This window comes from Mirounga leonina, unplaced genomic scaffold (genome assembly GCF_011800145.1).
Source record: "Mirounga leonina isolate KUSES-001 unplaced genomic scaffold, KU_Mleo_1.0 Mir_353, whole genome shotgun sequence".
In the NCBI taxonomy this organism is placed as follows: domain Eukaryota; kingdom Metazoa; phylum Chordata; class Mammalia; order Carnivora; family Phocidae; genus Mirounga; species Mirounga leonina.
In genome coordinates this window covers 3,525,184-3,552,396 of record NW_023270699.1, presented here as the reverse complement: position 1 = coordinate 3,552,396, position 27,213 = coordinate 3,525,184, and the positions used below count along the sequence as shown (strand labels likewise).

Sequence of the window (27,213 nt, the reverse complement as noted above, 5' to 3'; positions counted from 1 at the left end):
TGTGTGCATTCATGCACTTGCGGGTCTATATACATATTTGTTTCTTCTTATAATTTCGGGGAAGAATAGCAGGTTCTTCACGGCGCAGAAATTCCCAGGCCAGTCTGAGGCTCTGCATGGCAGTAGCCCCATCCCCACGGCAGCTCCTGGGACTCCATCCTCAAGGGGGCCTCTGGGTGTTTGCGGCTTTGCCCAGAGACTCGCTATGAGCTCTGAGCCTAAGTTCTTGCCGCCAAGTCCAGATGTGGGAGGAAACCACACCATTTGCCCACAGGCAACAGGGGAGCTTCAGTGGCCACATGGCGTGGGCCCCTCTGCCCTCGGTGGCCTGCTCTGCTCTCACGTGGCTGTGACAGAAGCGACAGGCCTCCTGGGTGGGACGTGGGGCTGCCCGGGCGGGACGCTGAGCAAACCACCGTACTCCCTCTGGTTTGCCCCTGGGTAAAATCCAAAGTACAGGGAAGCTGGAGGCATGGGTAGGGTGTCACTTGAAAGTCACTCTCTTCTCCTCCCAGTGGCCGGGAAAGAGGACCACGGGACAGATGTGCACCCGGGGATGGGGCCCGGGGAACAGAGAGGGGCCCCAGGAGTGCACAAACAGCCCGGCTCGGGGCTGGACCCGAGGGTGCAGCATGCACAGATGGGCTCACAAAACCGGCAACTCTTCCCCAGACTCCCCCTCCCAGAAGTGTTCCTTCAGCGTTCACTGGTGAGAGTCTGCACGTGCCAGGCTCTGTGCCAAGGGCTAGGTACGCAGTGGCTGAGCTGGATGGCTTCCACTTGCCTCTCTGTCCCCAGGCTGACCCATGTGGACACATCACCCAGGCTCCTGCACCCTCGGGCCGATGGGGAGCCCGGGGGCGACGGCATGAAGGAGGACGATGGAGTTGGGGTATCTGTTTCCACAGCTCACTCCCTTGCAAGGTTTCCCTCATCTTTGTAAATAGTTCCTTTCAAGCTACCCTCGGGGCCGGGGAGGGGGGGTCTTTCCTGCCGCAACCTTGTAATCAGTTCAAGAGTGGCTCAAGAAACAGCTCCTCCCATTATCGGATCCTGGATTACTCACACGTGCAACACGTATGTGGTCACCTCCTTGCCGGTTGGGAGAGGATGTAGGTCGCCCACGGCGTGCAGTAACGTCCCTATCGCTCACATTCGCACGGCTGATGGCAAGGGATGGGGGCATCCCCAGCTGCGGCTCTCCGTTACCATAACTACTGGTAATGACACAGACTGCACGTCCCCTGGCCTCTCAGGGCCCTGGAGGCACAACCCCAGGAAAGAGAAATGCAGAACTGTGGACATACAAACGAGAGCAAGCGCGGGGAGTCAGTGGTGCTCCTCCCATGATCACTGGGCAGATGAGCTGAGGACCAAGCATGGGTCTGCTTATAAGGGAGGCAGAGCTGAGGGCCAATTAAAATGCTCAACTCGGGGCACCTGGGTGGCTCAGATGGTTAAGCGTCTGCCTTCGGCTCAGGTCATGATCCCAGGGTCCTGGGTTCGAGTCCCGCATCGGGCTCCCTGCTAGGTGGGGAGCCTGCTTCTCCCTCTGCCTCTGCCTCTCTCTCTCTCTCTGACTTTCATGAATAAATAAATAAAAAAAACATTAAAAAAATAAAATAAAATAAAATGCTCAACTCCAGGAGAGAGTGCTGGAGAAAGGGAGTGAGAAGTGGAGAGACACACAGTGGAGACATTTGGGCGGAAACGGATGAGAGGCTGAAGATTGGGAACTGCAAATTCCCCTGAAGCCGCAGGTCTGCAAAGGAGCATCCCCTCCCCTCTCTCCTCTCCTGCCCTTTCCCTCTCCTCCTCTCCCTCCTCCCTTTCTCCTCCACTCCTCGCCCCTGCCCTCCCCCAAGGAAGGGAACCACCTTTCTCTGCTACAGAAGCCTTCCTACACCTGCTCCTGGGAGAGTTGCCTCAGATCCGATGCTAGTTCTCTGGACACCCACCACCTCTCATCGCTCCAGTCAGAGAAGAGTTGAGACCAAGGGAGCCCAGGTTGGGGGGGCACAGACCTTTCCAGGAGGGAGCTGCCCGCACAGGGGAGGACTGCGGGTCCCCCAGCAGCCCAGCAGGAACCCGGGAGCAAGTGCCAGACCAACTGGGATGGCGTAAGTCGAGATTTTTTCAAGTGTTTGACGTAGCTGCCCGGGCCTGGGATTTACACGTTGACTTAAGCCCCAAAGGGGCGGTTAATAAGTCACCAGGTTGACTACTTGAAGCCTGAACAAGGGTGGTGTAGAATTAATGAGGTGAAACCGTCTGGGGTCCCGGCCTGCTATACAGGACAGAAGTCAAAGGCTCTGGGACACAGAAGTGTTCTTTGCGAGTGACTCAGCCACGTCCTCATCACAGCCTCTCCCCTGCGGGACCCAGAGGACAAAATTGCATGGGCGTCCTTACAGAGCCCTGGGGGGCTGTCCTCTGCAGCCTGGAGGGGATGCTGGGGGGCACAGAGCTGGCGCTGAATTCCGATCTCAGCAGGAATAATGGGATCCCAGAGTGGGAGCAGCACCCAAGCATCAGGGACCAGGCGGGCCCCAACGCCTCGAGGAGGCACGCGGATGGCAAGACAACAGTGACTTGGCATGTGTGTTGTGGCTCCTTGCTCACGGGCGTCCCCGGACACGAAGGAGATGCCTACCAAGTGCTGTGTGACACGTTCAGGTATGAGAAGCCCTGGTCTGCTGACTCCTTCCCAGATCCCAGACCAAAGCCAGTTTTCTACACCCAGTCCTCACGTCTCCAGAGAGACACTTTACGACGTGCCCCCTTGAATTGCCCTGTTTTGAGAGTATCATCTGTGTCCTGCTGGGATCCCGATCTCAGAGGACCATGGGTCGGTGGGCCTTCCGTTCCTGTGGGGGCAGTGGTCATTACACAGGTCATTATAAAAATAAATCGGGAAGCTCTCCTTAGCAGAGGACAAAGGGACAAAGAAAAGCCACCCAAAGAGAGTCCAGGTAAAACGGAAACCCAAAATCAAAGTACATAGTGAAAGCTTCAGCTCGATTAGACGCTGTCTCGATAAAATAAAAGCTATGAACATAGGTTACCTTTACCTTGTATTTACCAAGATGCAAATTATGCAACACTGTAGCTGTGCCCCCCAAGACTTCATACCAACCTAACTAGAGTTGCAGCCTTCCCCAGTGGTGGGATTTCCAACCTCAGCCTGGAACTCCCTGACCGGCACTAGCCGGTGGCCAGCAGGATGAGACCCCCTGCCTTCCCACGGGAAGGTGACCTTGCCTGAAACCACTCTTCGTCTTTTGCTAATAATGCCCTTGTCCTGCCCATTTCTGCCTACAAAAGCCTTCCATTTTCTGCAACCCCTGGGAGCTCCCTTCCACTTGTCCAGTGGGATGCCGCCCCATACGTGAACCCCCAGTAAAGCCAATTAGATCTCTCCATTTACTCGGTTGAGGTTTTGTTCTTGGTCATCCTAAAACCCTGTCGTTTCTTAGGTGATAAGAGATATTTGGTTTATGACCCTGGTTCCTGACACGAAGCTCCTAACTCCCTTGGAATTTCCTGGGTGATAGGAGTGTCTCTTGTTCTAACAAGGTGGCTCAGGATGGCTCCCAGATGGCCCTACCTGCCCACCCACAACTGAGACCAAACCAAACAGCAAGCAAGAAGTGGCATTCGTGTACCTGGCAGGAGAGAGAGCCCGGAGAGCCTGGATCCCTAGCTAGGGAGGGGGGCATAGACAGGCTCCAGGCCATCCCTTTGGGTTGAATGAGCAGGTGGAGGAGCTTGTCTGAGACAATGCCCCAAGAACCTCACCCAGGAAGGCAATCATGCAGGGAAGGATGTGGCCCCCAGGACGGCTCCAGCAGAGGGCCAAGGCCAAGGAGACAAAGCCACAGGGCTGGTGGGGGCCAGGGGACAGCCCCAGTGTTGGACATCCTGGAATATGAACTATTTCCACCTTGAGGTCAAGAGGAATGTTGTAATTGTTCCACTCATGACAAAGACATTTGGCGAACAGGACTCTGCCCTCCCCTGCATTACACGCAGCAGGTTCCACACCTGCTGAGCTCCTTCTGGACCCGGCCCTCCCGCGAATAACAGCTATGCACTCTGTGCAAGTTACAAAACAAGGCCCGGATGCCGGTGGAGAGGGGACAAAAGGCAGCCAGCTTCTAGAAGAGAGCCAACAGCTGCAGGAAAAGGTGGTGAGCATGACATCCATTCGTGTGGCTTCAGCCTGCAGCCGCTGCAACCGTGCAGAGCAACCTCAGCCCCAATGGCCCCTGCCTGGCCTGAAGGGCCAGAGGACTGGGTTCGGGGCAGACACAGCCCCGGAAAGTGAGCGGAGAATCCAAGAGCAGAAAAAGCCAGAAAGGAGGACACTCAAATCCTGCGGATACATCTGCCTGATTAGATTCACCAGACTGCAAAGTTCTGCTCATCAAGACTGTCAAGAAAACAAAGAGGCAAGCTGCGGACAGACAGAAAACATGCATCTGGGGAAGGACCCGTATCCAGAATAAAGATCTTTACAATCCAAAAAATAAGATAAGCCACTTAAAAACCAGAAAAGTATTTGAACAGACATTTCACAAAGGATGACGCATAAACATCCAAAAAGCACGTGCATTAACACTCAGTATCACTTGCCTTAGCTAGAAAGAGCAATATGGACACAACTGATGAAATTTGAATGAAGATGTGTGGACGGGGGAAATTCTAGCAAATCCTATCAATGTGAGATTTCCTGATTTTGCTAATTACATGGTGGTTCCGTAAGAGAATGCCCTTATTTTTATAAAATATACTCTGAAATATTTAGGCGTATCTTACACTCAAATGATTCTGAAAAAAGTAGTATCTGTTTACCATAGCCCACCTCACCTGTGGTTCCGTTCTCCACAGTACAGTTACGGCAGTTGAGAGAAAAACCCTCTGAAGCTCTGAGCTACAACACCGATTTAGATTTCTTTCTAAGTCAGCATGACGGTACGTACACTTTGTTCAAACCAAAATCTGACTTCTGGCCCACCACCCATACATCGTGCACCTGCTTTGTGAATGAGTAATCTGAAGAACATCTTGTCCTTCAGATTCCCATCAATGCCCCTGCTCCCCACATTCCTTTACGATAAACCTCGTGATTCCTGTCTATATGCTAATCTGTAATCTCTTGGGCTCTCACAAGATGCAAAAAAAAAAAAAAAAAAAAAAAAGCATATAACTCCGTAAAAACTGTTCATTCTCCAGAGCACATTATTCCCTGTGAAGAGCTTGTTTCCTGGACAACTGTCCTAACTGGGCCTGAAGAAAACTCTTTCTTTTTTTAGAGATTCTAAAAGGTTTATTCATTTTGTGTCGACACAGTCAACCACCATCCAAAAGCAGATGATGTATCGTTGGAAGGTCAAAAGTAGCCTAACCCTAGGTCAGAAAATCTATGTCACTCACCTCACTCCACCTCATCACACGGGCATCTTACCTCCCGTCATCACAAGATGGGTGAGCTTAGGGCAATAATATACTGTGTGAGACAGAGACCACATTCATGCAACTTTCATCACGGGCTATATTGTTATAACTGTTCTATTTTATTATTAGTTACTGTTGCTAATCTCTTACAGTTCCTGATTTATAAATTAAACTTTATTACATGTATGTACGTATAGGAGAACACAAAGTCTATACGGAGCTCAGTACTACCCATGGTTTCAGGCATCCGCCAGGAGTCTGAGAACATACTGCCTGCAGATAGGGATGATTACGGAACTGCGAAAGTATGCTTATACACACATATACTGTTCTTTCTCTCTTTTTCATGCTCTCTTTCTAAAGCAAATGGAGCAAGATAGAAATGATTCCGGAGTCTGGGTAAAGCATATACAAGTTCCTTCTACTATTCTTGCAACTTTTCTGTAAGATTGAGATTACATAAAAATAAATTACAAAACATCAAAACCACTGGAGAATGTAATGAAATTTTCAAGGACTGATGGGGTTGTGTCAAAATGCCCAGAGGTGGGTATGAGGAGCTACCAGTGGCCAGAGCTGTCCGTTTAGGCACGATAAAGCCAAGGATCACAGTGGGTTGAAACACAGAGTCAATGAAAATCCATGAGTCCACGAGGACCGCCCAAAAAAGAGAGATCCAGGACAGACCAACGTGCCTGCATTTGGAGCATCCATTAAACTAACATCCTGCTGGGGCGCCTGGTGGCTCAGATGGTTGCGCGTCTGCCTTCGGCTCGGGTCATGGTCCCGGGGTCCCGGGATCGAGCCCCACATTGGGCTCCCTGCTCTGCGGGAAGCCTGCTTCTCCCTCTGCCTCTGCCTCTCCCCCTGCTCAGGCTCGCTCTCTCTCTATCTCTGTGTCTCAAATGAATAAATAAAATCTTAAAAAAAAAAAAACTAACATCCTGCTTTTAAAATTATTCAAGGGAAGGAAAGAAGCATTTATCCTGTCTTCCCAGGAGGACCGTATTTCATGGGAACCGAATAAACCCAAAACTTTCCTGCCTAATAAATGTAGAAGGGACAGTAGATTTAGAAAAAATTGTAACCATTACAATTATGGTTAAACAATGGTGGTCCCAAAGATTTCAAGTCCTAATCCCTAGAATCTGTCAATCTTGCCTATTCAGAAAAAGGGTCTTTGCAGGGGTGATTAAGCCTCTCAAGGGCCCTTACAAGAGAGAGACAGAAGGAGATGTGATGATACAGACGAAGAGGTGTCAGGTAGTCAAGGAGCACCGGGGCCCCCAGGAGCTGCAAGGACTTGTCCTCCCCTACAGCTTCCGGGCTAGCCCAGCCCTGCATGGCCCTCAGGTTTGGACTTCCAGCCTCCAGACCTGGGACAGAAGTGTTGATTGAAGTCGCTCAGTTTATGGTAACTTAGGACAGCAGCCCCAGGAAACTAACACAACAATGAAAGTGATTCAGACAGGGGCGCCTGGGTGGCTCAGCTGTTAAGCATCTGCCTTCGGCTCAGGTCATGATCCCAGCGTCCTGGGATCGAGCCCCGCATCGGGCTCCCTGCTCAGCGGGAAGCCTGTTTCCCCCTCTCTCACTCTCCCTGCTTGTGTTCCCTCTCTCACTGTGTCTCTTTCTGTCAAATAAATAAAACCTTAAAAAAAAAAAAAAGAAAAGAAATTAAAAAAAAAGAAAGTGATTCAGACAACGATCATTAGCCGGTGATGAAACATGGAGGTAAGTGAGGCTGGAGACTGGAGGCTCTACAATGCCAAAGTAACAGCACACACACCACTTCTAGCGGCAGGGGACTAACGCAGTCCAGACACACTCCTCTTCTGACCTGATGACACAGGAAGTACACAACGCACACGATGGTGAATTTAGTCAGCCATTCACAAACGGTGAATCCACCAAGCCTTTAGCCGTAACTTCTAGGAACAAGAAATACAGGGGATAGCAGAACAAGCTAAGAGAGCCCAGACACATCCAGGAGCTGCGACATTCTGCAGGCAGCGGCTCGGTCTTGCAAACCAGTGTTGCGGGAGGGACTGCTCCCAATAAAGGGCATAAGACTCCCCAGCGCAAGGCCATTCCACACCCTGACAGCGTGCCTCACACAGCGTGCTCCACCGTAACCACCTAAGTCCCCTGTCCCTTCTCCCTCTGAGGCATTCAGACACTGTCCCCTTGTGATGGGTGGTACTTAGAGCACACAGGCACTCTGAGAACACAGTAAGGGAGCGCCAAGTAAGTTGAATTGGGGAGGGATTTGGCAGTGTGGGTTTCTGGAAAATATGCATGTTCCTGATTTGTAGTCACTTCCACGTGTAATTCAGTTCTTGCCAGCTGCTCTGGAATAGCTTCCAGAAATAGCCCTGCCACCCATTTTGGTGACTTGCCCAGCACTCCGACACATAGGTATGGGGTCACAGGTCAGATCTCCCCCTGCCCTTGTCTCGTGGATCCAGCACCACATCTGTGGGAGTGGAGGAACGAGGTTTGAGGAGCACGGCGCCAGGCTCTAGTCTGTGGATATTACTTCAATCACCAGACACATAAAGTTGGACTCTCTCCCGTCAGAAACATGATGATGCAGCATATACAGTATGTGATGTGAATCACACACAGTAGGATTTGATCAGACTGCATGCAGGTAGCACACAATCCTGAGGCAGTTTCGTGAACCCCAAGATGTGGGGTGTTCTCTCTCCTCAATGGTCAGTAGTTACAAACCACACTAAAGGAACAGCTGTGATGACTTCCCTCATCTCCCTACAGGAAATCTTGCAAAATTATTGTCATAAGAAGAGGCTAGCAAGGAGTATCCTGGCAAAAATGTAGGAGAAGTGTTAGAATATCAGTATTCTGATAGTTTTTTAGATGTGCTATTTGTGGATTCACCAGCTTTTTAGTTTGTAGTTTTTTTGAAATTTCTTACTCTAAAATAGTATCTGCCTTAATGCAATTTTATATTCATAATGTTCTGTGTGTTTTTGTAAAGAGGCTTGGATACCTCATTCATAATGCATTGTTCTTAAAAAAGCCCCGTTTGGGGACCTAATGACCATAGATGCAGCACATGGTGCCGGGCACACCAACTCCAGAGACCATTCTGGGGTGAACTGGAGATACCACCCTCCAAGCAACTCTGGGGATGGAGGAGGATGACGTGAATCTGGGGAGATGGGAGACCCGGGGGGGATGGGGCTCCTCCAGAATCACGTGTCTTCACAGTGGTGCTGGCCGAGCCAGGGGGTGCCCAGACAGTGTGACTGTGGTCTAGGCATTAGCCCCACTGCCCACCGGAGGATCTGAGGGGTGTGCACCACAGGTCAGAGCCATGTCTGTGGGAAGCCCTGCCCCTTAACCATCTGCCGGGTCCCCCGAAATCCACACTGGGATGCTGAAGCCATGGAATGGGCAGGAGTGCCCCCTCCAGTGGTAGCTGATGGTTTCTTGCCCGAGCCCAAACTTAACTTTTTTTTAAGACTTGATTGATTGATTGATTGATTGATTGATTGGAGAGCGAGAGAGAGAGCTGGGAGGAGGAGCAGCGGGATAAGCAGACTCTGCACTGAGCATAGAGCCCGACTTGGGGCTCAATCCCATAACCCCGAGATCGTGACCTGAGCTGAAATCAAGATTCAGATGCTCAACCAATTGAGACGCCCAGGCGCCCTGCCCTAAGTCTATTTACTGTGCTGTTTTGTGCACCTTGCACACAGAATTATTTTCTAGGGTCTTCGTAGCTCTCTCAAGGGAGATTGGAGAGAGAAGCTTTAGTAAGTGTTACTCTATGAGCGTGGCCAGAAGGCCACCTCCAGGAACCGTCTTCTGTGGTGTTAGGGGTGTGTGACCTCGTTCTTTATCCCAGGAGAAAACAAGGCTGAACAACCACAGCCAAATAACCTGGAGACTTCCAGCTTAAAGAACTCACAGAGGCTCATCCATAAACAAAGGATGAGGAAGACATTTATTCATACTGTGCACTATTTAACAACTAATGAGAAAGATTAATAATGGATTAGCATCAACTGGCCAAATAACAGAGCATTTGGGGGATATAATCTCCTATTCTTCCCGCTCGCTTCAGCTCACTCTAGTAGCTCTGACTGTTTACTTTCTTCTTCTTCAAAACTAGCAATTCCTGAGGGGAGAAAAGAAACATGAGTATATTCCACACTCATTTTTTCTACTTTGAAATTCTGTGTGCTAACAGATCTTTTGCAATGAATAATATTATAAATATTAAGCATTTACTGGGCAAAAAATACAACGTTAAATTTTATCTTATACAGACTTTTGTAGTTTTTCTTCGGTACCGGTGTTAGGAGTGCATTGGACAGTTAGGAGTCAGGGCCAGGGTCCCCAACAAGAAAATATGGAGTCTGGACAGCTAAAGTAAAATAGCGCTGACATCTCGTTTTGCAGCTTAGACAGGACCGGACTAACATTCTGCTTTGCAGCCTTTGCAGAAGTGACTTCTGCAAAATGTCCTAAAATAAGACAATTAACCACCAAAGCATTTGTCAATATCACAGGCAAGGGGCAGTTAAGACATAAGCCCCCAGATGGCAGCAAAAAAAGACAATCAGCACATGGACATTAACCTAATAGGTAGACAGATACGTGACCAGAGCCCTGATTGGCACGGTTCAGCAACCCTGACTGCTTAAGATAGCAAAAGAACTCATAAAAACCCCTAAACTTAGACTCTCCGAGGGCAAATCTCTCGGGACCCCTCCCTCTCCGGGAGCTTTCTACTCTTGCTTTGCTGCCCACCACTCTCCGACTGGTCCACCTCTTCATCCTTCGAAGTGGTGTGACCAAGAACCACAGACCTAAGGGGACAAAAAATCCCATAACAGCAGCAATAAACTAAGCAAAAGATAAATCAAAGTCAATGCTGAGAATATTCCCATGAGAGTGAGCTCAGTAACTATCTTTGCCTGCACACATTGTCCACTTATGACCAGCTTTACAAACGCGAGGCAGCACGGCTCGCCCTTGCTTCAGTCAAAAGAAAGGCAAGGATTCGCTACATTCTGATGTTATCTTGAAAGTATCATGAATGGGGGTGGGAGGATGGGTTAGCCTGGTGGTGGGTATTGAGGAGGGCACGTTCTGCATGGAGCACTGGGTGTTATGCACAAACAATGAATCATGGAACACTTCATCTAGAACTAATGATGTAATGTATGGGGATTAACATAAGAATAAAAAAAAAAAAGAAAGTATCATGAAAGTTAGAGTTATTTTTTATTGTGAAGTAAACTCTATAACCCTCACTGCTGGCGATGAAAAGAGATTAGTAGGCTGAACCTCAGACATAACGTAGGAATCGTGTTAAAACTTGAGTTCCTGTTACTGTCATGAAACGTTTGCCTACTAGGCCCGTGTTTACTTTAGCCCGTTTTTCGTTTAAGGCATTCTGACATTTTGGCACCTACCCTGGGAGGTGTGAGTAGCACCATCCCTCCCCTCCCGGCCCACTGCCCCACCCTCAGAAATACTTCTGATGCTGCCGCACCTGCTCCATGCACCTTCCGGTACATCGCAGTCAGTGGTGGTCACACAGCGGGCACACGGCGGTCGAGTCACAGATTCTCCACGCACTTCCCATCAGCCCTTGGTGCCTCCAGGGCCCCCTGGTTGGGCAAGCAAGGTGTCCCCCCACCAGACGTGCTCAGGATCAGCCATAGCCTCCATGTAGGGAGCATCCGTATACCATCTAAATGCTCTGCAGATGCAGGCCTCCTCCATCCTCACAAACCTCAGGGCATTGGGGACAAACGCAGGATGCAGGGGGTACAAGCAGGAGGTCCCTCTGGCTGCTGCTGGGAACCCCTGGCATCAGCCCCTGCACTCTCAGCCACGGGCCGCCGAGCCACCAGCGCGGGCTTCTTCGTAGTTCGACTCACTTGCCAACAAAAGCCTAACTCTGTGTGCGCCTAACGCTTTGAGATGGAAACCTGTTTTACAGTTCCTTATTGCAGAGATTATCTTCAAAAAAAATGGGGAGTACAAATCTTCAAAAAAGATATTTGTTCTTAATTTGCAATAGAGACAGACTAACCTGCACGGGGTCCCCAGCCTAGCAACCACCAGACCACTGGGTCCCTCACCACCAAGATACCGCCTTAAACCAGACACAAGAAACTAGGCTCCAAGAAGAAAGCCCTCTCTGACTTCCTGGGGTGCCCACAGCTTGCAAGATTTTTCAAAGATTCTAGGAACCTGAAGCCCCAAGCAGACTGAAGGTTGAATCCCTGGCCTGTGACCCGCAGATGCAGAGGCTTCTGGATTAATGGTACACTCAAACCCACTTAAAAAGGGCTGATTCCCAGCACTGCTGGCCCCTAATCAGACTCCTGTGATTCAATCGTGGTAAAATCAGGTAAAAAAAAAAAAAAAATGGGGGCGCCTGGGTGGCTCAGTTGGTTAAGCGACTGCCTTCGGCTCAGGTCATGATCCTGGAGTCCCTGGATCGAGTCCGGCATCGGGCTCCCTGCTCGGCGAGGAGCCTGCTTCTCCCTCTAACCCTCCCCCCTCTCATGTACTCTCTCTCTCTCTCATTCTCGCTCTCTCAAATAAATAAATAAATCTTTAAAAAAAAAAAATGAAGCCATGTTATAAATCTCTAGTGAGACTCTGCAGCCTGAGGCTGCTCTTTTGGTAAAAATGGAGATAATTAGCACGTGACAGAGAGCGAGAGGCCGTGCAGGGCAGCAGGCCAGCAGGCCGTCCCCCGCACAGTCAGGGGGTTTGTCGGAGGGCCTGAGAGAGCAACAACCCCATGGCCCCGTGCGAGTCCTCAGCCGGCCCCTGAGATCTCGTCCCAGTCCCCGGGGCCGCCCATGAGGCCAAGGTCAAAGACAGGAGAACCCGAGAGCCCTCCCCAGTGTGCGCCCACCTCCTCCCTGGGCCCGGGTGCGTGCTCACCCTGGTCGATGGTGTCATATCGGAAATCCTCTCGGCCCTCCTCCCTGGAGCCATCTCCATCGTCCTCCCCAGGCCTCATGGAGTCGGTCTCCCCCTCAGAAACATCTGCCAGAGCCTGGCCCTCCTCCGAGAGCTCCCCGCCACCTGACATGAAGCCACAGGAACCACTCTCACGTAGGCTGCAGGCCTGGGTCTCAGGCGGCTGCTTCCTGGCCTGTCAGTGCCCACTCCCTCCTGCTGATAGTGTGCCCCCCATCCCCTCTGGGGACCCCCCTCTCCTGCTTGAAGTCACCCAGTCCAGCCCAGATCTGGAGTGCCCGAGCCCCATCTCGGCCAGGGGTTCAGATGGGGCACGTCTACCTCCCACCGAGAAGCTACACTCTGTTCCCCAGGGTTCACAAGCTGATGGGTGACAATTCCAGAGAGTTGATGAGCATTGCTCTCCAAAGGGAAGGGAATGCCCACAAGCAGAGACCAGAGAGGGGAGGCCTGACCCTGCCATGCCTGGGGCTGTCTCTACCCCAGATCTCTCCAGCTGGAGGAACCCCAATACATGAGGACTCCTGCCCAGTGTAACCTTCTCCAACAGCCCTCAGCACCTTGGCTACTTCTCAGGAAGACCACTGGGATGGGGACGGACAGCTGCGGCTGTCACCGGGCTGCTCTCAGCCCAGGCCCAGGCTCAGGCTCACAGCCAGTCGCAGACCGAGGGGGGTGGGCTTTTAGTAGCAGTGCTTCCCAGGGGACCAACCAGGTTGTCCATCTAGCCAGTCAGTCCCACTGCCCCCCCTCTTTCCACCCCCAGCAGGATCCGACCCCCCACATTATCCTGCACACAAAACAGGCCCAGAGTCCCAAGCCCACAAAGAGGAGATGCCCAGTGCCAGCACCCGGGGGGCGCCCCGTACCCTCGGTTCCTGGAGCCTCTTCTGGGCCAGGCCCGTCCGTAGGTGGCTGCTCTTCGGGGAGGGTTGGGGTCCACAGAGACAGTTCTGTGATTTTGGTGGCTTTCCATTTGGGAACCACAGTCATCATTGTCGTCTCCTCCTCCTCCTCCTCTTCTCCTCTTTCCTAATTTAAGTTCAAAAATGTGAAATTACCAGCATGTGTGTAGACTTGGGGTGGAATGTTTACCCCGGGCGGGGGGGGGGGGGGGGGGACATTTCGGCCACCATGACAGCACGGCTCAGTGGTCAGCCCAGTTGTCAGCTGCCCCTGGTGGGATCTCGGCTCAAAGGTGGATCTTGGAATCGCTAAGACGAGGCACAGACAGGCATCACCACGTGGCACATTCATGTTCCCGCTCCTGCCGTGAGCGGCTTCCGGACTCGACATTCCCAGCCTTCTGGAGCAGTTAAGAAGTGACCGAGACCGGGTGTGGCTTTCATGTGCTCGGTCACATTTTCCGGGTCTCAAGATTTTTTGTGTATAATTAGCTAGCCTCCCTGGCAGAAAAGGGCTGGAGGCATCCTAAGACGACCATATAGCATGGAAGGGCCTGAATACTAAAGCTGTAGAATCAAGGATTATGGGGGAAATGAAATCCCATGAAAGCAGAGGGAGAGTTGATCTCTCTAAATGTGGGATCTTTTGTAAGAGTGTACAATTCCGGCAACTGAGCAGCCAGCACATGCCCATTGGGCCGAGCATGCCAGCCTAGTCCCCAGTCTTGTAACTGTCACAAATTTCCCAAGATCTGAGTATCAGTAAATGTGGGAAATGTCACTGTCACATAGAAGATGATATCTATGACAAAGAGTGACAGAGACCTACCTATTACTTCCGCTGAGTCGCTCAGAACTAGATGGCTTGGTTGCCAAATTTCTGAGCTCCATCCCCATGAAGGGTGATGTCAGTGCCCTAGAATCACCGAGGGGCTCGTGAAAACAGGGGCCGGAGCTTCTGCGTCAGGACGTCGTGGGTGGGGATGCGATGCTGCAGGCCCCGGACCACACCTGGAGAGCTGTCGCCTCACGTCCTCTGTGGTCTTTGTCCGATTTCTCTGCTTATCACAGCCCCGGTCGTCATCCCAGAAAGCTCAGGTGCGGCCTTAGACTGAGGCCCTCGGGTTGTGTGTAACTCCCCAGGCTTATTCCTGAACAGGAGCGGTTCTGGGGGCTTATGGCAATGGCCAGCTGCTCCCCCTGACCGCAGCTGCATGGGGGCTTCCACAGGAACAGTGACGTGATACCGCTCGGTTCCGGGAATTTGGGTCTGGACCGAGGCACGCGCACACGGGGGGATGACGGCACAACGTTGCCAAGAGCTGGCATGACTTCCATGTGACCTGATGGGATCTGTGGGCTCAATACCCCCAGGCAGCTCTTTGGCCTACGGACAGAGGACGCTGTTATGCACTCTGCCACTCACCACATCTGTTAGGCGGTACTCCCCATGCTGCTCACATCCGATATCAAACACGTACTTTCCAGGGCCTATAGGCTGCGGGCAAGGAGAGACCAAGAAGGGCTTCACTCTTCACCACCCAACGGAGCACGCAAAATGCCGCGGAGATGTCACCTCCAGAAAACCTGCCCAAAGTCAGGCAGGGGGACAGCCAATGCGGATTAAAGACAGCTTTTATGAACTGATGGCCAATGGAATTACCAAGTATAGAGCCTGTTTGCTTTGTTATTTAAACTTTAGTTTTATCTTTACAAAAGTAATGTATTTATTACAAAAATTTCACTAAGTCCAGACCCACAGGCAAACGAGGTAGAGATAGAAGTGCTAATAATATTGTGACATGTCTTGGGGCCCCTGGGTGGCTCAGTCGGTTAAGCATCTGACTCTTGATTTCGGCTCAGGTCATGATCTAAGGGTCATGAGATCGAGCCCCTTCACAGGCTCTGCGCTAGGCGTGGAGTCTGCTGGAGATTCTCTCTGCCCCTCCCCCTGCTGCCCTCTAAATAAATAAATGAATAAATGAATAAATGAGATCTTTAAAAAATGTATATTGTGACACAGTCTTTATAGCCTTATTCCTTATTTCCAGTACATAGATTTTTCTAAATAAAAGTTTGACCGTAATTACACACACTGACTCATACTCTACTTCTACCTAGAAACATGGCATAAATGAATTCCCATATTTACCAATAGTCTTCCACAATGCCAGTTCTCAATCTGGTATTTTCTTTCACTTAAGAATTAGAATCTATTTTACCCATCTACTATTGTTAATATTTGGCATGCCGACGCTAACCTTGGACAAAGACCACTGCAGGAGACACATTCGGAGTCATGTCTTACGTACATTCTTGATATTTCCTCAGGGAAGTTTTCAGAAGTGGAATTTCTTGTATACACACACACACAGTGTGTACATATATACTCACAAAATATATAGGCACACCTATTTTTTTATGTATTGACCAGAATGAGGCTCCAATAATTCTCCTTCCCACAACAGCACTTAAGAGCCCCTTGTCTTCAAACAAGGGGCTCTTATTTTTCCTGGGTATTAACATTTTGCTCTATCTTTACATTTTTTAAAGATATATAAAACAGGATCTCATCATGAAGTCACATCTTTAAGCTATTAGTAGGGTTGGATTTTTTTCAACATTTTTGACCACTTAAATCACATTGATTGATGCAAATGCTTTATGTATTTATATTTAATGTTACAAATACCCTGGCCCCATTGGTAATTTATCTCTTAAATTTTCTTTATGGTGCGTTCTAATCAATAAGGGATTATTTTTAGCAAGCAAAATCTGTTGGGTTTTCCTTTATATTTCTGTTTGGAAAGTCCTCTTTCCTCATTTCAAAGTTAATGAACATGTATTTTTTTCTGTGGTTTTGTTTACATTTAAACCTTCACTCCCTCTAGTGCATGTCTTCATCTCACGCTGGATAACAAAGTGACTTTGTTTTTCTCCCAAATGGTTATCAAGTTGTCTGAGCACCGCTCCTTGACTTCTCCCCATCACGTCCTCATTAGTTTAAATGACGCCCTTTTCAGGAGCTAAATTACCACCGTATGCACTTGAATCTGTCCCTAGACTTTCTAATCTGCTTACAGATTTCCCCATGGAGATCAATGAAGCAGATTAGAAAGTCTAGGGACAGATTCAAGTGCATATAGTAATGCATTTATCAAAGCTTTAAAGTATGTTTTAACAACTTGTCAGCAAGGATATGAACAGGTAATTCTCTGAGGAAGATAGTCAAACCAGTAGCAAAATTGTGTAAAGATGCTGGACTTCACTAGGAATCGGGAAAATGCACATTAAAACAACAAGACATTTTTTAACCATCAGATTTGCAAAAACATTAAAGACTGGTGACATCCAACAACGTTGGAGACTATGTGACAGAGACTCTCAGAGTCTATTCACCAGAGTATGAACTGGCAGAGCCCTTTAGAGCAGTTGTGGCGATATCAATCATGATTCAAAATGTCAATATTTGTAGACTCAGCAATGGCAGTATCTAACCTATGTAAATATTCCCAAATGCGCAAAAAGAGAGACATCTCTGTGCGTATTTTCGTGGCCTGATGTACTGTGATCCTATTTATATAGTGACAGCCCCGTGCTGTCCGTAAACGTTTGCGTACATGCTGCACAGAAAGATGTGCGGAGGGTCACACGCCAGAGGGAGAAGGGAGGGCTGGAACTCAGGGGGGCAGTGGAGGGCCGAGCGTCTGGGGGCTTTACAAGTGGAACGGAAGCTGACCCTTGAACAACGCAGGTCTGAACTGCACCGGTCCCCTTATATGTGGATTTTTTTCAATAAATACAGAGCAGTGCTATAAATGTGCTTTCTCTTCCTTATGATTTTCTTTTTTTTTTTTTAAAGATTTTTATTTTATTTATTCATGAGAGACAGAGAGAGAGAGAGGCAGAGGGAGAAGCAGGCTCCAAGGAGCAGAGAGCCTGATGCAGGGACTCGATCCCAGGACCCTGGGATCATGACCTGAGCCGAAGGCAGACGCTTAACCATCTGAGCCACCCAGGCGCCCCTCCTTATGATTTTCTTAATAACATTTCCCTTCCCCTAGCTTACTGTATTATAAGAATACAGTATTTAATACATATACAAAGTATGTGGCTTGCTTGGTGGTAAGAATACAGCCTGTAACACCTGTAACGTACAAAGTATGTGTTAGTCGACCGTTTAGGTTGTCAGTAAGGCTCCCGGTCAACATCATGCTCTTGGTAGTTAAGTTTTGGGGGGGTCAAAGTTCTATGTGGACCTTCAACTGTGTGGGGGCGGAGGGGGGATCAGGGGTCAGTGCCCCCGACCCCTGCATTGTTCAAGGGTCAACTGTCCTTGTGCGCTCTTTGCATAGTTTTCACTAACTAGCAGAACAAAGCTCTTGTTCTCCAGGTTAGTCTACGCTCAGCCGCATTCGTTGATTCTTCCCGATTAACTTTTGTCAAACTCTCTTCCCCATAATATCCCATGAGAGTTTTGCTGAGAATTACATACGCAACATATAGATTCGGGGAGGACGTGCCGCTCTACAAAGACTTAAAAGTAGAATCTGTAATTAGGGAATGAATTTTCTGTAAGTGAAAACTGAGTTTTAAGAGAGTCTGAGGTGACTTCATTAAATTAGTTTAATATTGCCTGCATCAACTTCTTTTTTTTTAAGATTTATTTATCTGAGAGAGCGAGCAGGGGGAGGGGCAGAGGGAGAGGGAGAGTCCTCCAGCAGACTCCCCACTGAGCACAGAGCCTGATGTGGGGCTCAATCTCACGACCTGAGCTGAAACCAAGAGTCAGATGCCTAATCAACTGTGCCACCCTGGCCCCCCCTTCTATGTCAACTTCTACCGCCTTTAATTTGCTCGGCAAACTCTTCAGGGGAAGTTTCTGGCCAACGCCGGCTCAAAGCCACGAGGAACACCAGCATGGTGGGGGCTCAATATGCAGGGCTTCTCTGCATCCCAGCAAGGCTTGGCATAGCCACAGAGCCCTCCAAACAGAAATGACCAATGGTGAGCACTGCGGACTGGACACCTCCACGCCCAAGTCCACGCCCAGGGCGGGTGGGCTAGCCTGCAGCAAGGAAGAAGCTCGTGGGTCTCCCTTCCCAGGGCTCCAGCCCCGTGCCTCCCAGGGCAAAGAAAGTCCAAACACCCACATGCTCAACCACAGGAAATGTTTCACATCTGATCTACTCATGATGAGGAGCACATATGAGAGGCAGGATGTCCCAGTGTTATAACTACGGGATGGGTCACTGCCCGGGGAGAGGGGGGATTTCAGTGAGATGCAGAGAAAAGAACCAAGTGCCCCTCCACTCTGCCCTCTGTCGGCGTCAGAGGCTTGGGGAGAGGCACGGCTCCCCACTTTCTGTATTTGGAGGGGGTGGGAGGGTTCCCTGAGTTTTTAGTATTCTTCGTCGCCATATTTACATAGACTGGGGGAGGAGGGCGCACATCGTTTCCCACCGACTTACGTTTTTGTTCAAGAACTTGCCCTGGTACCTATGGTTCAGGTGAATGAGCTCGGCCGCACCCTCTTGCTGTCCATTCACCCAGGTACCTACGTACTTACTGCCAGTCTCTGCATAGAAATAGGTGCCTTGCCCGTGCCTGGTTAAGACAGAGAGAACAATGCGTTTTGTTCCAATACAGTGAAAAACCTTCCAGGTTTATAAGACACATTTAAATTGAGAGGGCCCTATACTTTACTTCTCTATCTGTGCCCCATCAGAGCGCACTCCTGCTCCGTGTGCCCAGCATGGGAGGGGCATCACCTGCAGGACAGCGACGCCCGTCCCGCACATCAGCCGCTTCACACGGAAAGAGGCAGCGCTCCTGGGAGCTGTGTGTCCCCAGGAGGGTACTTCGGTGGCCTCCCAGCCCTGGGGGCTCTTGAATGAAGGACCACATATTCTCCCCGCGAGTCTGCCCCTGCCCAGTAACGTCGCATCTGGCATGCCCACCTAAAAGTCTCGAAGGGTTTGGACTGCCTGGCAGAGCTGGCTAATGGGCTTTTGTCATGATTCGGCCCCATACTAAGACGTCGTCATAGTCTCATTACATAGGTAAGTCGACAGAACAGAAGTGAGAACGCAAACCTTTGGTGAGCAAACCACTCCCCCGTGTAGGTGTCGTTATTGACGTAGTAGTAGATGCCGTAACCGTGCCTTTGGTCGTCCGCCCACTCCCCTGGAAGGGACGACACAAAGCAGGCCCGGGTGAGAAGGGAGAGAGGACCTTCACCTGCTGTCTCCTCCCTCTGTGACTCCCCTCTGTCCCCCTGCCCCTCCGGCTGGATGGCGTGGCGTGGGGGTCCGGTTAAGGGAAGCTGAGCCAGGGGCTCCCCGGATGCAAGTCTGGGCAGGGGCAGGCAGGTGGGCTGCAATGAGCTGAGCGTGCCAACAGCAGGTATCACGGCTGGTCAGTGGCAGAGCAAGGATTTGAACCCGGGTTTTTGTCTGCCCAGCTGTCCCGCACACTCGTTCTGCTTGCATATGTTTAGCGATCCAGCACCACCACCAAGGCTCGATGATCTCTTCTCGGCCCCTTGCCAGCAGCTTGCTCTATTCCCACTCATCACCTGGCTCCCACACAGCTTTCCAGCCCAGGCGCCCGGGGTGCCCCACCTGCACACCAGCCCCTGCCTCTGCTTGGACCCTTCCCTCACTAATTGTCTCTGCCTCCTCACCTCTTTGCCGGTTCCTGCGAATCTCCTGCTGACTTGCTGAGAAATATTGGAATTGGCAAAGATACCATAAACTGCCTGATACCTCTACCATAATGACAACAGCAAACTAGTTAGTGAACGCAGTCGATCCTTGAGGATGGATCCCTGCACCAGGAGACTTACAACGCCCTCCAGTCTTACGGCTCACACAGGAAAGAAACTTAATAGAGGTTTCTGAGGTTGACAACTCTCCTAAAAACACACATGGTATTGCTAATAACAAGTTGTTACCCTGAATGACGCTTTTCGAGACTATGAACAATTTTTTAAAAAATGAATTTTGATCAATTTTTGATCAAAGACAAAAGATAGAATTCTCTATTTTCTCTGTAGAAAGGGATATTACAAAATTGTTGTCGGACAGACATTCCATTATTAGCTAGAAAGGTAAGGAAAAGAAGTGAGGCAGGCATGTCAGTTAATTTTTTTAAACATCTATTTGTCACTTCCTCAGATTTTGTAATGTCCGTGGTATTTTAAAATTGTTTTTATTTATTTTGATTTTTTATTACAAATAAACATTCACATTTATGCCAATGTTATATTCTTTTTCTTAAATAGAGCCCCCGAAACTTGCATAAGCTCCTGGCTTACAAGAAAACTGGACCCGCTTCTGCATGAAGAGAAAGCGTACGCAGCATGCCAAGAACATGTGGATCTTCCAAGAAGTATGTGTTTACATGAGTGAACCCCATGTTCGTCGACAACAACAAATCTACAGAAGGGCACGTCTACATGTTTTCCCTATCAGTCCCACAGGTCTCAAGCACTCTGTGAGACAGACAAGCAGTGGTTCCAGGAACAGAGCCGCCCTGGGAGAGCCTGCCCTCGCCCCAGGCGGGAGGCCGACCCCCAGCCACAGAAAGAGCTGCGGGCTCAGGAAACAGCTAACAGCCCAGAGAGAAGGAGCTGGGAACTGGTACCAGCGAAGGAAGAGGCGTGATGTGTGCCAGGAGCAGCATGAGCAAGGGTGATGGAGAACCCCCAAACTGAAATAAATAGTCCAGCAAACACAGGGGCTCGAACCTAAAGCTGCCCTGAGGATAGAGAGTGTGCAGAAGTCCTGGAGGACTTGGGCTTTAAGGGGTCACTGTGTCTTGGTAAATTACCAGTTTAAAAGAAGGAGGAGGAGGAGAAGGAGGAGGAGGGCAGATGTGTAGCACGGACTGGTTTCTGAGGTGTAAATATTCCCACTGAGGCCATGGTTGAGCTGAGTACCGGGCTGGGGACAAGCAGCCCAGAACTGGCTTGTGTGAGTGCTCAGGAACTGAGCAAGCAGGGCCCCGGGGGCCAAGACGTCCCTCGGTTTCTTCCCCCAAAAAAGACCATAACAAAAAGATTCCATCCTCTTCTCTTGGCCATGAGAGCTGGTCTCCAGGGCAGCATGGCAAGAAAAATGTAGTAAGTATTTTGCAGAAATTTTTCAAGAAAAAAAATTAAATTACAAGGGCACCTGGGTCCCTCAGTCAGTTGAGCATCTGACTCTTGATTTTGGTTTGGGTCATGATCTCAGGGTCATGGGATTGAGCCCCGTGTCCAACGGGCTCCACTCTCAGTGGGGGTCTACTTGAGATTCTCTCTCCCTCTCCCTTTGTCTCTCCCCCCATGTTCTTTCTCTCTCTAATAAATAAATAAATGTAAAAAATAGGGAAGGAAGGAAGGAAGGAACGAATGAACGAACGAACGAAGGAACGAAGGAAGGGAGAGAGAGAGAGGGAGGGAGGGAGGGAGGGAGGAAAGAAGGTAGGAAGGGAGGGAGGGAGGGGCGCCTGGGTGGCTCAGTCGGTTAAGCATCTGCCTTCAGCTCAGGTTCCTGGGATCGAGTCCCACATCGGGCTTCCCTGCTCAGCGAGGAGTCTGCTTTCTCTCTCTGCCTCTGCCCCTCCCCGCCTCTCTCTCAAATAAATAAAATCTTAAAAAAAAAAAAAATAAGAAAAAATTAAACTGCAAAAGGCACCAAATTTTAAGCCAGTGCAGAAACTTTTTTTTAAAAGTCCCAGTTTACGGAACAAACAAGCTGTTAGAGATCCTGCGCAGCAGATGGTAACCGGGCCACAGGAAATGGTGCAGAAGTGAGGGAGCTAAGTGAGGGAAAGGTCGCCTCCTGGAGCAGGTCTTTAACAACCATGAGGCAGGTTTCCCTTTTTATACTGCATGCCACTGAGAAACTGTATTACTGTTGCTTTAAATGTGCACTTTGTTTTTTAAAGTCTTTCTACCCCTAATCCTATACTTTCTCCTCATTCTCGACCGCGTCAACAGTTTTTCAGCTACATTTCTGTTTGGGAGAAATCCCCATAGTTGGTTGCCTGGGTTCTGGGTTGGTTTTCCTCCGGGAGAGCACTGTCCCCTTACAAAGCTCTCCATGTGCATCGACCATGCGGCTGTCCCCAGGCTTCCGGAGCTCCCAGGTCTGGAGCTCTGGGGATTAAAGACTGTTTAAAATGAAATGCCCTGGGGTGCCAATCAAGCATCTGACCCTCGATTTCAGCTCAGGTCATGCTCTCTGGGTCGTGCGATCAGGCCCCGAGTCAGGCTCTACACTTGGTTCGGAGTCTGCTTGGGATTCTCTCTCCCTCTCCCTCTGCCCCCTCACCCCTGCTCATGTGCATGTGCTCTCTACCCGCCCCCAAACAAATAAGTAAATACATAAATCTTTAAAAAAATAAAATAAAACAAAACAAAAATAAAATGAAATGAAATGCCCTTCCAAGAAGCTCTCTTCCTACTTAAAATGAGGGTTAGTCACTGTCTGTCCTGCTGGGTCCCTCCACTGCTGGGTCAGCAAAACATGGAAGAGATGGGAACTGACATTGGTGGGGCATCACTCTGGTGGTTGTTCCTGCCAACTAGGGTCTTTGCATTGGCCACCTCCTTAGGGATGTGTAATAACTGAAACATGTTTTTATAGGGACAGCACCCAAAAACCAGAGAGATCATGCACATTGCCCAAGGCCACACAGCAGGACGGAAACGAAAATCAGGGTTTCCCAGGCTCCAACATCATGCTCTCCTCCACAAGCACCAATGGCCAAGCATTCATGTCTTCTTCCAGCTCCTGCCACCTGAGAGCTTCCAGAAAAGCCAACGTCAAGTCATCATAGCATTTTGTCTCTCCACGGTGTCATTACTAAACATCTTCATCTTTATTTGCTCCTTGCGGCCGGTAACAGGACCAGCACTGGAGACGGGTGCTCCCTCTCCTTTCCCAAGCCCTCACTGACCCTCTATCCCCACATCTCACAATCTATAGAGGTGGTCCAAACGGCCCTCCAAAGTCTGGCACCCACTCACCCCTCCAACCTCATCCCCTGCTCCACCAAGCACCCCTGCCTCCCTGCCTCTGCTCAAGTGGCCCCCAAACCAGGAATGTGCGCTCGTCCCTGGGCTCCCCATCGGGCTCAGCTGGGAGATCAGCAATGTGCCCCCCACCTCGGGCCGAGGCTGAGCACTCTCGCTAACCTGCAGGAAACCACTCTGCGTCCCTTAGGCTGACCGTCGCCCAACACGACAGGCGAAGAATTCAGCCATGTGTTAACTTAGACTTTGTGACTGGAAGGTTGTTCACTTACTGAGCTAAAATTAACATTGTAGCTTCTGACGCCCAAGAATAAATCTCTGAGCAGCGATTACACCCTGCACCTTTAAGGTACAAAGCCACATGGACACACAAAAATTCACAGCTACTTCCAAAGAAGGTTTACATGTTGGCTAACTTTCACGTTAAAAACTCCTTTGATCCCTTATTCTGAGTATCTTTTTTATATATTTACATGTTGTTCAGCTTGTATTAAGGTCTACACTAAAATACAACATGACAACAATGAGATTAAGTTCATAACAGTCTGAAAGGAATTAAATCAAACACTAAATTGTTTAAAGTTGATTTAAAAAGCAGATGGTGCTCCTCCTGGAATAAACCCTCTAAGAAATATGAAACAGAGCAGAAATTCCCTCTCTAACACGACCAGCATTGGCACCCTTCCCCTGGCTCTCGGACACTGGCAGGATCTCTGGTTTAGAGTTCCTTGGTCCCACTTTCATTCAGCAACAAGAGAGGCAGCTCTGGCTTGCACCCGAAGGACACGTCCTCATCAGGAAGCGATGCCACCGAGCCGACACATACTGAGTGCTCGCCATCCGTCAGGCACGGTTCCTAGTGTTCGATCCTCCCACACTGCGGACCAGAAAGCTGGGACAGTGAGCAGTGAGCCTCCCTACACGAGGTCATACCTCTTGTCACCACAGCTCCAGGGGTGCGGTCACAGGCCTCCTGGGAAATCTGATGAAAACTGGATACATTCTTCCCAGAAAAAGTCCAGAACACAGAATCCTGCATAGTTTCTGAGGGCTCCCACCCACTCCCCGCTTGTCTCTCTTCTGCTCTGTGAGCACATCTTACCTTCATATCTTGATCCATCTGGGTATATAAAAGTGCCGTGACCATGCTTTTTATTGTTAACGTATTCTCCAATGTACCGAGCACCGTTTTTAAATTTGTAGACCCCCTGAAACACATTGATTATAGACAATTCGTATCATTCCTGAATTCAGGGCTCACCACGAGAGTATTAGCTGGAGAAAGCTACCCACCGAAGGCACCCATTCTGACCTGGCCGTGTCTTTTCCCGTGTTCATAATTCCCTTCATATGTGTCCCCATTGGGCAGTCTTGCTTTCCCGTGTCCGTGTCGTTCACCTACCTCATTCCGCTCCCCCTCGTATTCCTGGGCAGAAGAGACAGGGATAATTACAGCCACCGTGTATTAATCACTAAGGATGGGTTAAGCATTTTTGTAAATAGTATTTCACGGAATCCCTCCCAATCCTCAGCCCCATCTTACAGGTGAGGTAGGTAACCACACCTGAGCGATGAGGAGCATTGGTCCAAGGTGACATCCCTAGGACCTGTCACTGGTGGGAGCCTCCCTCGCTCTCTCCAACATCTGAGCTTGCAATTTATCATGATAATCCTTTACACTGTAAACAAAATCGACAAATTGGGGAAAACTCGAGGTATTCCGAATTGTGTTCTTTATGGGAACATGTGCGAAGTAATAGATGCAGGTGGAATAGGTCTCAAGCCACACAAATACCTCCCTGTGGCTTCCTCCAATAATCCAGGACTTAAAATGCAAAAAACCGCCTCTTCTTTCAAGGATCCGTGGGAGCCTGCGGCCTCCTGACAGCTTTCACCCTCAGGAGGGGCCTGTGGGAGGGGAAGCCACATGGGGGAGCTGAGGAGTAACTAGGGCTCAGTTGTCACAAGAGTCCCTAACTCCACTTAGTTAATCTCCTTATCAAGTTTAAAGTCCTTATCAAGAGACTTGAGTTTGAAACACTCATAGACTAATACGGAAATAATTATGTATCTTAAATCAATTAAAGAAAACCTAACACAGGCTTGTAATTCACCTACTTTCTCCTACCCTTCACAAAATAAACATTCCTCAAGCATCTAATCATGAGTGCAGGGTGCACATAATAAATAATAAAAGGGCCAAGGCACAGAGTAATGATTTGACATGGAGTTGTATCTGCAAAGATTTACTACAACACAAGCTCGGAAACACTACCAGGACTTCAGAAACAAACACCTCTGCAGTCTGCCCTTGCCTAGCACTACCTAGCTCAGAAATCCTTGCTCGGAACAGAAGGTAAAAATGTGTGACCTTACAGATTTGTTTCAGGGTTAGTCTAAATCAAAATGTATAGAAGCTACACCCCCCCCCCCAGAAGACCTCCCAATGCACCCAGGACTGAGCTGAGGTGACTGAATGGGAGGGGAACTCTTTAAAATGACCCCAGCTGTGATTTAAAGCTAAAATTATGGGCACAAAAGAGTTACAAAACACTAGGGCTACCTGAGGAGACAAACTCGAAGGCTTACTCGGCAGATGCTGTAGGTTGGGTTCCCCCAGAAGCAGACCCTGAGCAAGTGATTTTTTAAAAGTGCTCCCCGAGATTCAGTAGAGGGGGAAACAGATATGAAAGAGGAGCATGGGGGGGGGTGTCAGGAGGTGTCCCAGACTCGACCTCACTGCACAGGGGATTCTGGAGTGTAAATCACTGCAGTTTGTCCTGCTTTTTAGCACTAGCTGCTGGCTATCTGGAGAGCACGCAGATCCCAGGCTTCTGGCCCTCGGTACCGGCCGGGTGGTTGCACTTCATAGACGTGCTAGTCTTGAGCAGTAACCGGGGCAGAAGAAGCTGGGAGATGGACACACAGAGCTCGCAAAAAGGTCAGAGCAGGCACCAACCCATCTATCACAGCGGAGGCGACAGACTTCCCAGTTACCTCTGAAACTATCTCAACTCCGTACACCATGGCTGGGGTTCCCACCTGCCGGCCAGGAAATGGTCACCCCCTGGGGCAGAGTGATTAATCTGTGGACATGAGAAAGCCCAGCTCCCACGGCTGGACGCTGTGCACCCGGCCCCGCCTCTCTGCTGCCTAAGCCGGGGGATCCAACGACTTGGGTCAGCTCCGCAAGGCTGAAGGAAGCACGTGGGACTCCGGGTCTCTGGGGCAGAATGTTCTGGAAGCCTCCGCTGAGACGTCCTCAGCGTCTCTCGAAGGCTGCCGCGAAGCCACTTTCCTCCCTCCGCCTCGGTCCCGAGGGGCCGGGCTCCACGCAGAAAGGACTGCTCCGGACAGCACGGCGGGCCGAGTGACCCAGCCGACGCGGAGAGCGCCTGGACGGGGAGCGGCCGCAGGGACGAGGGGGCTTCCCGAGGCTTTGACTCGGAAGTGGTTGCCTTTACCGGGAGGCGGGAGGCGGAGGGGAGGAGACGCGGGAAGCGGGGCGGCAAGGAGACGTCAGCGCTTCGCCCTTCACCGCCAACTTCCAGGACGCGGCGCCTCCCTGCCCTGGCCGGGCAGCCTCCCGCTCGCCCCGAGCGCTCACCCCAAGATCATTCTCTCCCTCCTCCTCCAACTCCTCCGAGCCCACGTCCGACATGGCCTCGCCCCGCCCTCGGCCCTCGCCGCCACCAGCGCGTCCCCGGTCGGTAGGTCCCCGCCGCCCGCACCGCCGCGTCCGCCGTCGCCCTGGACACGCGGCCTGCCCCGCCTCCCCGCGGGCGGGGGCGGAGGCGCCGGGCGGAGCCGCCGGCGGCGTTCGGGTGCCGTCCGAGCAACGCGAAG

General features: G+C 50.3%; 1 protein-coding gene across 6 annotated transcripts in view; it reads right to left on the bottom strand.

Annotated features, from left to right (window-relative positions):
* The window catches only part of RSPH1 (radial spoke head component 1), a 33,082-nt gene extending 5,894 nt beyond the window's left edge, over nt 1-27,188 (bottom strand). Inside the window, exons 1-9 of one of the 6 annotated variants that reach the window (XM_035030118.1) lie at nt 26,975-27,186; nt 24,680-24,793; nt 24,470-24,575; nt 19,439-19,529; nt 18,815-18,950; nt 14,770-14,841; nt 13,308-13,470; nt 12,400-12,543; nt 9,408-9,604 (exon numbers count right to left, since the gene is read on the bottom strand). In XM_035030118.1, coding sequence (XP_034886009.1) covers nt 9,552-9,604; nt 12,400-12,543; nt 13,308-13,470; nt 14,770-14,841; nt 18,815-18,950; nt 19,439-19,529; nt 24,470-24,575; nt 24,680-24,793; nt 26,975-27,028 — 933 coding nt within the window. In that variant the 5' untranslated portion in view covers nt 27,029-27,186 and the 3' untranslated portion in view covers nt 9,408-9,551. The other 5 variants (XM_035030120.1, XM_035030122.1, XM_035030121.1 and 2 more) reach the window with 5 other exon arrangements.
* Nucleotides 27,189-27,213: the final 25 nt, after the last annotated feature.